Source organism: Ranitomeya imitator, chromosome 8 (assembly GCF_032444005.1).
Source record: "Ranitomeya imitator isolate aRanImi1 chromosome 8, aRanImi1.pri, whole genome shotgun sequence".
Taxonomy (NCBI): domain Eukaryota; kingdom Metazoa; phylum Chordata; class Amphibia; order Anura; family Dendrobatidae; genus Ranitomeya; species Ranitomeya imitator.
In genome coordinates, this window is record NC_091289.1 from 193,494,893 (window position 1) to 193,507,427 (window position 12,535).

General features: G+C 40.3%; 1 protein-coding gene across 6 annotated transcripts in view; it reads right to left on the reverse strand.

Moving 5' to 3' along the window:
• ERICH3 (glutamate rich 3) overlaps window positions 1-12,535 on the reverse strand; it is a 60,932-nt gene that overhangs the window by 37,611 nt on the left and 10,786 nt on the right. For all 6 annotated transcript variants that reach the window (XM_069738283.1, XM_069738284.1, XM_069738282.1 and 3 more), the window contains exon 2: window positions 1,223-1,316. In XM_069738283.1, the coding sequence (XP_069594384.1) occupies window positions 1,223-1,316 (94 nt within the window). The remainder of the gene's footprint in view (window positions 1-1,222; window positions 1,317-12,535) is intronic.

Consider the following 12,535-nt stretch of genomic DNA (forward strand, 5'->3'; position numbering starts at 1 on the left):
AGATCCCAGCAGGGCACTACCTAAAGTAATCTAATTAGGGAAGAAGATCCCAGCAGGGCACTACCTAAAGTAATCTAATTAGGGAAGAAGATCCCAGCAGGGCACTACCTAAAGTAATCTAATAAGGGAAGAAGATCCCAGCACGGCACTACCCAAAGTAATCTAATTAGGGAAGAAGATCCCAGCAGGGCACTACCTAAAGTAATCGAATTAGGGAAGAAGATCCCAGCAGGGCACTACCTAAAGTAATCTAATTAGGGAAGAAGATCCCAGCAGGGCACTACCTAAAGTAATCGAATTAGGGAAGAAGATCCCAGCAGGGCACTACCTAAAGTAATCGAATTAGGGAAGAAGATCCCAGCAGGGCACTACCTAAAGTAATCTAATTAGGGAAGAAGATCCCAGCAGGGCACTACCCAAAGTAATCTAATTAGGGAAGAAGATCCCAGCAGGGCACTACCCAAAGTAATCTAATTAGGGAAGAAGATCCCAGCAGGGCACTACCTAAAGTAATCGAATTAGGGAAGAAGATCCCAGCAGGGCACTACCTAAAGTAATCGAATTAGGGAAGAAGATCCCAGCAGGGCACTACCTAAAGTAATCGAATTAGGGAAGAAGATCCCAGCAGGGCACTACCTAAAGTAATCTAATTAGGGAAGAAGATCCCAGCACGGCACTACCCAAAGTAATCTAATTAGGGAAGAAGATCCCAGCAGGGCACTACCTAAAGTAATCTAATTAGGGAAGAAGATCCCAGCAGGGCACTACCCAAAGTAATCTAATTAGGGACGAAGATCCCAGCAGGGCACTACCTAAAGTAATCTAATTAGGGAAGGAGATCCCAGCAGGGCACTACCTAAAGTAATCTAATTAGGGAAGGAGATCCCAGCAGGGCACTACCTATACTGATATTGTACTATTAAAACATTTTACAGAAATCTGTAGAACTTGTCAAATCCACCAATTTCTGCAGCACCAGCGATCTCACGTGTGCGCCTGTTAGCAGATGTCAGGATGGATCACTACGGGCTCAGCACAAACATCAAGAGATTTTCTCTGATAACTTATGAATTGTATCAAATTGAGTATTTTCTCAGGATAACATTAGAATTACTGTTATGTATCTTATAACATTCTTCTACAGATTATCGACAGGTCATCAATGATTAGACATCATTTTTTTGTATTAATTGTTAAATTTTAGTACATAAAAGTCTCTTACCAGTCCAGCTCTCTGAAGCTGTTTCCTTATCCTGGTATTGTTAAAATATCCTGTTAGATGTTTATCTGTAAGGCTGTTATAACCGGACAAAGGTCTGTAATAGATAGAAATCGTAAAGAGCACAAGATAGAAATCGTAAAGAGCAGAAAACCACAAATCACTAAATTATAGGAGCAGTATAATAGTAGTTATATTCTTGTATATAGGAAGCAGTATTATAGTAGTTATATTCTTGTACATAGGGGCAGTATTATAGTAGTTATATTCTTGTACATAGGGGCAGTATTATAGTAGTTATATTCTTGTATATAGGAGCAGTATTATAGTAGTTATATTCTTGTACATAGGGAGCAGTATTATAGTAGTTATATTCTTGTACATAGGAGCAGTATTATAGTAGTTATATTCTTGTACATAGGGGCAGTATTATAGTAGTTATATTCTTGTATATAGGAGCAGTATTATAGTAGTTATATTCTTGTACATAGGGAGCAGTATTATAGTAGTTATATTCTTGTACATAGGGGCAGTATTATAGTAGTTATATTCTTGTACATAGGGGCAGTATTATAGTAGTTATATTCTTGTACATAGGAGCAGTATTATAGTAGTTATATTCTTGTACATAGGAGCAGTATTATAGTAGTTATATTCTTGTACATAGGGACAGTATTATAGTAGTTATATTCTTGTACATAGGTGCAGTATTATAGTAGTTATATTCTTGTACATAGGTGCAGTATTATAGTAGTTATATTCTTGTACATAGGAGCAGTATTATAGTAGTTATATTCTTGTATATAGGGGCAGTATTATAGTAGTTAAATTCTTGTACATAGGAGCAGTATTATAGTAGTTATTTTCTTGTACATAGGGGCAGTATTATAGTAGTTATATTCTTGTACATAGGAGCAGTATTATAGTAGTTATTTTCTTGTACATAGGGGCAGTATTATAGTAGTTAAATTCTTGTACATAGGTGCAGTATTATAGTAGTTATATTCTTGTACATAGGAGCAGTATTATAGTAGTTATATTCTTGTATATAGGGGCAGTATTATAGTAGTTACATTCTTGTACATAGGAGCAGTATTACAGTAGTTATTTTCTTGTACATAGGGGCAGTATTATAGTAGTTACATTCTTGTACATAGGAGCAGTATTATAGTAGTTACATTCTTGTACATAGGGAGCAGTATTATAGTAGTTACATTCTTGTACATAGGGGCAGTATTATAGTAGTTACATTCTTGTACATAGGGGCAGTATTATAGTAGTTATATTCTTGTACATGGGGCAGTATTATAGTAGTTATATTCTTGTACATGGGGCAGTATTATAGCATACGTATGATACGTTAGACTGGCACATGCAGAATTCTCCTTTTTGTACAGTCTGATGTTTCCTACGAGAACAGGAGTCATCAGTTCCATCAGAGAATCGTGAGCCAGGAATGTGGAGGTGGGATATAATCTGCCTCGTTATCATTGACGCAATGAAGGTTATTTTAGGCAGTCACGATTTCTAGAAAGCTAGAGGACATGATATTTTCTAAGTCCAGCTTGACAGGAAACATTATGTAACATTTCTCAGATACATTTGCCTGTATCTGGATTCTCCTGTCTATTAGCATCACTCCACATTGGCTTGTAGGATTTTTACATTCAAAAAATGGAGGTAAACGTCTAACTCAAACTTTGTATGATGTGATGTAACAGGAGTGGTAAGGAGGTGGATCAATAAAGGTTTTTTGCTTTTTTTTAAGAAGTAGCATGCTTGATTACTCTTCATGGGAGACTAGAAACTGCCATAACCCGATCGGCTCTGCTACATACAGGCGATGATTAAATTGCCTGTATGTAGCAGAATGACTCACTTGCTATGAGCGCTGACCACCGGGTGGCGCTCATAGCAATCCGGCATTGATAACCATAGAGGTCTGCAGGAGACCTCTGGTTGTCATACCAACCCATCGGTGACCCGCCATCATGTGACGGGGGTCACTGATGGGCGGATTTCCGGTGCGAATGCCGGAAGTGCGTGTTAAATGCCGCTGTCAGAGTTTGACAGCGGCATTTAAAGGGTTAAAAGCTGCGGGTGGATTGCGATTCCACCCGCCGCTGTTGTGGGCACATGTCAGCTGTTCAAAACAGTTCAGCACCGGAGCGAATATTAAAGGGACAGACACACGACATGCGCAGTACTAGTACGGCGCGTGTCGTGAAGGGGCAAATTACTGTTGCACTAAAGATCTGCTCCAATAACCATGGAGTGTGAATATGACATCCCCCTGAGATGGTTTCCTTCTACTGTGACAGTGACCTGGCTGGATGGGGCGTATCATGGATGGAGGCAGGAGTCCTGCGTGTCTGTGACCTTATCCTCTCCTTTAATAATACACAATGTTTGCTCTGCATTGTGTATGGATCGCTCATACACTATAGCAACAGGATAGAGTTTCCTTGGTGCCTGATGCAGGTTGCTGGGAATTTACCAATCTGTTTACAATGTATCTAATGAAACAAAGCACAATTCTAGAAATGCAGGGCAGTAATTCTCCATACAGGACTGCAGGGCTCATCCCATCATTGTCAGCACATGACACCGTGTGCTAATAACATTTCATACAGCCGAGAACCCAATCTCTGCAGTCCGGGGATAAATATACCGTGCAAACAAAGGCCAAGAATATTGCATCCAATCCTTGCTTCTATCTGCAGTATTATAGAAATTATAAACAAGGAAATAGGAAGCAGTGTTAAAGTAGGAATATTACTATACATAGTAGGCAGTATTATAGCAGTTATATTCTTGTAGTAAAAAAGAAGAATACGTGGCACTCACCCAGAAAAGCTGCTGAATTAAAGTCCTTTATTCATGATGCGATAAAACAGAACACTTTTGGAGAGGCGGCTGGGATCGGGAGATGGTGCTGGGAGGAGGAGAGGTGGACGACGATCGTTTCGCGCAAATGCGCTTCAACGGGTCCAGGTTATATTCTTGTACATAGGGGCAGTATTATAGTAGTTATATTCTTGTACATAGGGGGCAGTATTATAGTAGTTATATTCTTGTACATAGGGGCAGTATTATAGTAGTTATATTCTTGTACATAGGGGCAGTATTATAGTAGTTATATTCTTGTACATAGGAGCAGTATTATAGTAGTTATATTCTTGTACATAGGGGCAGTATTATAGTAGTTATATTCTTGTACATAGGAGCAGTATTATAGTAGTTATATTCTTGTACATAGGAGCAGTATTATAGTAGTTATATTCTTGTACATAGGGGGCAGTATTATAGTAGTTATATTCTTCTACATAGAGGTAGTATTATAGTAGTTATATTCTCGTACATAGGAGCAGTATTATAGTAGTTATATTCTTGTACACAGGAGCAGTATTATAGTAGTTATATTCTTGTACATAGTAGGCAGTATTATAGTAGTTATATTCTTCTACATAGAGGTAGTATTATAGTAGTTATATTCTCGTACATAGGAGCAGTATTATAGTAGTTATATTCTTGTACATAGGAGCAGTATTATAGTAGTTATATTCTTGTACACAGGAGCAGTATTATAGTAGTTATATTCTTGTACATAGAGGTAGTATTATAGTAGTTATATTCTTGTACATAGGAGCAGTATTATAGCAGTTATATTCTTGTACATAGGAGCAGTATTATAGTAGTTATATTCTTGTCCATAGGGAGCAGTATTATAGTAGTTATATTCTTGTACATAGGGGCAGTATTATAGTAGTTATATTCTTGTACATAGAGAGCAGTATTATAGTAGTTATATTCTTATACATAGGGGGCAGTATTATAGCAGTTATATTCTTGTACATAGGAGCAGTATTATAGCAGTTATATTCTTGTACACCTGAGCAGTAAACGGCTGCCCACTCTCCCCAGTCCCACAAGCCCGCTGTCTTGGGGTAATCCTTGACACTGATCTCTCCTTTAAACCACATATCCAAGCCCTTTCCACTTCCTGCCGCCTCCAACTCAAAAATATTTCACGGATCCGCACATTCCTAAACCAAGAATCTGCAAAAACCCTAGTCCATGCCCTCATCATCTCCCGCCTTGACTACTGTAACCTCCTGCTCTGTGGCCTCCCCTCTAACACTCTTGCACCCCTCCAATCTATTCTAAACTCTGCTGCCCGACTAATCCACCTGTCCCCCCGCTATTCCCCGGCCTCTCCCCTCTGTCAATCCCTGCACTGGCTCCCCATCACCCAGAGACTCCAGTACAAAAGCCTAACCATGACATATAAAGCCATCCACAACCTGTCTCCTCCATACATCTGTGACCTCGTCTCCCGGTACTTTCCTGCACGCAACCTCCGATCCTCACAAGATCTCCTTCTCTACTCCCCTATTATCTCCTCTTCCCACAATCGCATACAAGATTTCTCTCGTGCATCCCCCCTACTCTGGAATGCTCTACCACAACATATCAGACTCTCGCCTACCATCGAAACCTACAAAAAGAACCTGAAGACCCACCTCTTCCGACAAGCCTACAACCTGCAGTAACCACCGATTGACCAAACCGCTGCACGGCCAGCTCTACCCTCACCTACTGTATCCTCACCCATCCCTTGTAGATTGTGAGCCCTCGCGGGCAGGGTCCTCTCTCCTCCTGTACCAGTTGTGACTTGTATTGTTCAAGATTATTGTACTTGTTTTATTATGTATACCCCTCCTCACATGTAAAGCGCCATGGAATAAATGGCGCTATAATAATAAATAATAATAATAATAATAGTAGTTATATTCTTGTACATAGGAGCAGTATTATAGCAGTTATATTCTTGTACATAGGAGCAGTATTATAGCAGTTATATTATTGTACACCTGAGCAGTATTAATAGTAGTTATATTCTTGTACATAGGGGCAGTATTATAGTAGTTATATTCTTGTACACAGGGGCAGTATTATAGTAGTTATATTCTTGTACATAGGGAGCAGTATTATAGTAGTTATATTATTGTACATAGGGGCAGTATTATAGTAGTTATATTATTGTACATAGGGAGCAGTATTATAGTAGTTATATTATTGTACATAGGAGCAGTATTATAGCAGTTATATTCTTGCACATAGGGGCAGTATTATGGTAGCTATATTCTTGTACACAGGAGCAGTATTATAGCAGTTATATTCGTGTACATAGGGGCAGTATTATAGTAGTTATATTCTCGTACATAGGAGCAGTATTATAGTAGTTATATTCTTGTACATAGGGGCAGTATTATAGTAGTGATATTCTTGTATATAGGGGCAGTATTATAGTAGTTATATTCTTGTACATTGGGAGCAGTATTATAGTAGTTATATTCTTGTACATAGGGAGCAGTATTATAGTAGTTACCGTATATTCTTGTACATGAGAAGTATTATAGTATTATACTATTATAAATAAGCAGTTTTATTTTTTCATATATGGTAAAAAGTACTCTTTGTACAGGTTTTGAGTTTATTGTTTATCATAGAAGGATTAGCTAACACAATGGATGGAAAGCTTTGAGCAACAATTAGTAAGAATAATTACAGATAATTAAACTTCTTTCCTGCTGCAGAGTTGCGTGCAGAACAAAAAGTAATGAATGTTTTGTGTGTTCAGGATGGAGCCACCGTTGTATAGTATCCATGGCGGAGGTCCAATCACAGCGAGATATACAGCAGAGATCCCGGTCTCATTCATGCACATGTGTAATCACTAATATGTACAGTACAGACCAAATGTTTGGACACACCTTCTCATTTAAAGATTTTTCTGTATTTTCAGGACTATGAAAATTGTACATTCACACTGAAGGCATCAAAACTATGAATTAACACATGTGGAATTATATACTTAACAAAAAAGTGTGAAACAACTGAAATTATGTCTTATATTCTAGGTTCTTCAAAGTAGCCACCTTTTGCTTTGATGACTGCTTTGCACACTCTTGGCATTCTCTTGAGGAGCATCAAGATGTAGTCACCAGGAATGGTTTTCACTTCACAGGTGCACCCTGTCAGGTTTAATAAGTGGGATTTCTTGCCTTATAAATGGGGTTGGGACCATCAGTTGTGTTGAGCAGAAGTCTGGTGGATACACAGCTGATAGTCCTACTGAATAGACTGTTAGAATTTGTATTATGGCAAGAAAAAAGCAGCTAGGTAAAGAAAAACGAGTGGCCATCATTACTTTAAGAAATGAAGGTCAGTCAGTCCAAAAAATTGGGAAAACTTTGAAAGTGTCCCCAAGTGCAGTGGAAAAAACCATCAAGCGCTACAAAGAAACTGGCTCACATGAGGACTGCCCCAGGAAAGGAAGACCAAGAGTCACCTCTGCTTCTGAGGATAAGTTTATCCGAGTCACCAGCCTCAAATCGCAGGTTAACAGCAGCTCAGATTAGAGACCAGGTCAATGCCACACAGAGGTCTAGCAGCAGACACATCTCTACAACAACTGTTAAGAGGAGACTTTGTGCAGCCGGCCTTCATGGTAAAATAGCTGCTAGGAAACCACTGCTAAGGACAGGCAACAAGCAGAAGAGACTTGTTTGGCCTAAAGAACACAAGGAATGGACATTAGACCAGTGGAAATCTGTGCTTATGTCTGATGAGTCCAAATTTGAGATCTTTGGTTCCAACCACCGTGTCTTTGTGTGATGCAGAAAAGGTGAACGGATGGACTCTACATGCCTGGTTCCCACCGTGAAGCATGGAGGAGGAGGTGTGACGGTGTGGGGGGGGCTTTGCTGGTGACACTGTTGGGGATTTATTCAAAACTGAAGGCATACTGAACCAGCATGGCTACCACAGCATCTTGCAGCGGCATGCTATTCCATCCGGTTTGCGTTTAGTTGGATCATCATTTATTTTTCAACAGGACAATGACCCCAAACACACCTCCAGGCTGTGTAAGGGCTATTTGACCAAGAAGGAGAGTGATGGGGTGCTACGCCAGATGACCTGGCCTCCACAGTCACCAGACCTGAACCCAATCGAGATGGTTTGTGGTGAGCTGGACCGCAGAGTGAAGGCAAAAGGGCCAACAAGTGCTAAGCATCTCTGGGAACTCCTTCAAGATTGTTGGAAGACCATTCCCGGTGATTACCTCTTTAAGCTCATCAAGAGAATGCCAAGAGCGTGCAAAGCAGTCATCAAAGCAAAAGGTGGCTACTTTGAAGAACCTAGAATAAGACATATTTTCAGTTGTTTCACACTTTTTTGTTAAGTATATAATTCCACATGTGTTAATTCATAGTTTTGATGCCTTCAGTGTGAATGTACAATTTTCATAGTCATGAAAATACAGAAAAATCTTTAAATGAGAAGGTGTGTCCAAACTTTTGGTCTGTACTGTATATACACATAAAATGAGAGGTGGGACCCTTTGTACTGTGACAACACATCTAGTGCCAGGTATGACAAATTTAAAGGCACCACCCTTTATTATAGAGAAAGTTTGCGAATTAAAATTGGATAAATTCTAAGTCTCACATCTGTAATCCTCCTTGCTAGTATTTGAGCTGATAGAGAGCGTTCTCCCTTTCAGAAGCTTCGCCTATCAGCAGCTTTCTATTGAGGACCCTTTGAATGAGAATTCTGTAATTCTCCTGCAGACGCACTACAGAGAAATGTAACACATACTGTTATATTCTCCCACCGATTATTAGAGTCCTAACGGCAGAAAAACCATGTTGGCGGTTTATTCTAGTTCAAGGGGATCATCCAAGGTGGACAACCCCTTTAATTGTTAAATACCGTCACAAAACTGGTCTAACAAGCGCTGTTTGAAAGGCGGATATAATCTGTTGAAGAGACGTATTTTTAGGATAAAAGTAACGTGAAAAATCTATCGTCAAGTTGTGTGATAAGACCAATTTGCCGACTTGTTGCAGCCAGAATTGACGGCCGATCCTGCCCCCGCACAGGCACAACCCGCTGTATTCCAGGGACGGGCTCCATATATTTCGGACACTATAGCGCCTATCAGACGTTCATACCAGGACACCACTACATATTAAGCAGTAGGAAAAGCAAAACTTCCAGCTCCGTCATCAGCTCCTTGTTGACTGTTTCCAGGTAACAATAATAGTTTTCTTTTGTATTTAAAACAGCAGAAAAGGCAATAAAAATATATTAAGAAAATGCTGGACTTTATATTTGCTGCCTACAGACGATAATGTGTCTACAAGTGTTTACAAATAATAAAAGAACAAACAAACATCAAAGCCGTCGTTAAATATAGTCTCCATGGTTCGTTAGAATGAACGTGTCCATTATATATTTATATTTGCCGGAACTTCCTTTGCTACAAGTTTAATGAACCTATTGGAAGAGGTACAAGAGCCGTGCGGGAAAAGAACGTATAATTACCATCCTGATGTCACCGGCATCGCCTTACTGATTAATGGCCGATCGAGTGACACCGGAGAGCGGCTTTCCAGGTAGTGGTGTCCCCTGTCGTGTTTCATGGAGAGGAGCCCTGATGTATTAATATAAAAGAGCCGTAAATGTCATGTGTAAATCACCGCCAACCACTCCTGCCACAACAGAGGCTTCTGTCTCTCCTCCATGCTTTATACTGCGACTCAATCTGCGCAGATAACCTCCATATACCTGCACCACCTCTTTCTCTCTGGATCTTGGCGCCTAGAGATTTCTGTTCCATAGAAAACATGCAATGGAGGTGGAGACTGTGTGATATGTGGATTGTCAGCACCCGGAGCCAAGTGTTTCATCCCCTAACCCAGCAATAATGGCAGAACCGGACTCACTCTTACATCCTGCAACAATGTATCTTAGAATTCTTTTACCGTAAAGTGAACTTTGTAATAATAAAGCCACAGCAGCATTGCACCGCACTGGGAATTTTTTCAGTATATTACATGAATAAAAAATAAAACTAAAATTACAACCAGTCCCACAAAATAACTACAAAAACAAAAGCGTAAAAAAACAAAAAAAATGACAGTTCTTAAAAGGGTTATCCTCCATCTTCATAGAGGGATGTTGTTGGATAGAGCTTGTAAATACAAGCACTTATGCATCACTGCTTATTGAAATTTGCAGCCATTTTTTAGATAATATTTTTCTTTTGTCTACAGTGCGTTGCCTAGGAGACCGACCACCGCTGCCACCATCTAGCTTGTTAGAAGCATTACACCGAATGGTCAGGATTAGGAGGTGACAGCGCCATGTTCCAAACAGTGTTTACAGTCCCAATAGAAATGAGCTTGTAAGCGCTGCGCATGTTCTGCTGGGTAGCAACGGTGGCCGGTCTCCAAGGCAACGAGCTGTAAACAAAAGAAAAATGATAAATATCTCAAAAACGCCTGACAATTTTAATAAGCAGTAAATTGCAAAATTGCTTGTACTGACGAGCATTATCCAACAATATCCAAATATACCGGATTACGTACCGGTAATGCTCTTTTATAGAGCCCACGACAGCACCCACTAGAGAGAGGGGATCCGCCCCTAGGAACAGGAAACCTACAGAGAGATAAAAGGGGCGGCCCCCCCTCGCTCCTCAGTTGTTTTACAGAGAATAGGAGGAACCGCCGCCAGGTTTTAGTTAACAGGTTCGGGTATATCCATATATATACATATTTACAACCTCATACTATATTTTCTAATATTTACACCTCACCAAACAAGCACCATGTGCAACTATATACAGAAAAGGGAGGGATGTGAACGGGTGCTGTCGTGGGCTCTATAAAAGAGCATTACCGGTACGTAATCCGGTATTTTCTATTCGCCACGACAGCACCCACTAGAGAGAATTGCAGAGACTATAGACTGGGTGGGTTTACTGAGTCAAGGACCGATACACCAAAGGTGAGATCAGAAGTAGAGGATAGATCTAATCTATAATGTTTATAGAAGGTATTAGGTGAAGACCAAGTTGCAGCCTTACATATAAGGTCTATTGGCACATTCGCCCTTTCTGCCCAGGAAGTCGACAAGGCTCTTGTAGAGTGTGCTCCCACATGTATTGGAGGATCTTTCCCTCCAGCCTTATACGCCAAGATTATTGCCTCTCTGATCCAGCGAGATAATGTGTTCTTTGTGACTCCGGCACCCTTGGTTTTACCCTGAAAAGACACAAAGAGAGCCCTACTCTTCCTCCAGTCCCTAGTTCTCTCTAAATAGGCTAAGACAGTCCTTTTTACATCTAGGGTGTGAAGTCTTTCTTCTTCTGGAGTTGAGTGGTTCTCATAAAAGGTAGGTAACTGGATCTCCTGGGATCTATGAAAGGTAGAAGCCACCTTAGGGAGATAACAAGGATCTGTTTTTAAAAGTATCCTATCTGATGTTACCACAAAAAAGGGAGGATCTATAGATAAAGCATGAAGATCACTTACTCTTCTGGCAGAAACTAATGCCACTAATAATACCGTTTTTAAAGAAATATTTTTTAGTGAGGCTGCATGGAGAGGCTCAAAAGGTGATTGAGTCAATGCATTTAGGACTATTGATAGATCCCACTGAGGAACCCGAGGTATGCTAATTGGTCTCGATCTCTCACAGGCTGATATAAACCGGGATATCCATTTATTTCCTGCTACATCAAAATTAAAAAGAGCTCCTAAGGCTGACACCTGTACTTTCAGAGTGCTTACAGAGAGTCCTAATTCCAGACCTTTTTGTAGAAATTCCAATATTGGAAATATAGGAATATCAGCGGAAAGTTGTGTAGTATGGAATTGAAGGAATTTCCTCCAAATTCTGACATAAATCCTGGTAGTTGAGGGTTTTCTACTTTTCATCAGAGTATCTATTAACCCACTAGAAAACCCCCTGAGATTTAGTAACTGCCTTTCATACTCCATGCAGTTAAATTCATGCCCTTTGCCTGAGGATGAAGGAACGGACCCTGAGAGAGCAGGTCCTTGGATTGAGGCAGAATCCACGGGTCCGACACTGACATCGCCCTCAGCCATGAGAACCATGGCCTTTTGGGCCAGAATGGGGCTATTAATAGAATTCTTGCTCCTTCTTCTCTTATTTTTCTTATTACCAAAGGTAGTAGATTCCATGGAGGAAAAGCATATGCCAGGTCGAAAGTCCAGGGCACTTGGAGGGCATCGAGTATGTCCGGCTTGTCCTCTCTGTTTAGAGAGGCAAACATCCTGACCTGTCGGTTGGCTCTTGTGGCAAACAAGTCTATTTGAGGAATACCCCATTGCGCTGTTATCATTTTGAAAATTTTTCTGTTTAGCATCCATTCCCCTTGATGAAGGGTGTGACGGCTCAGAAAATCGGCACGAAAGTTGTCTGTGCCCCTGATGT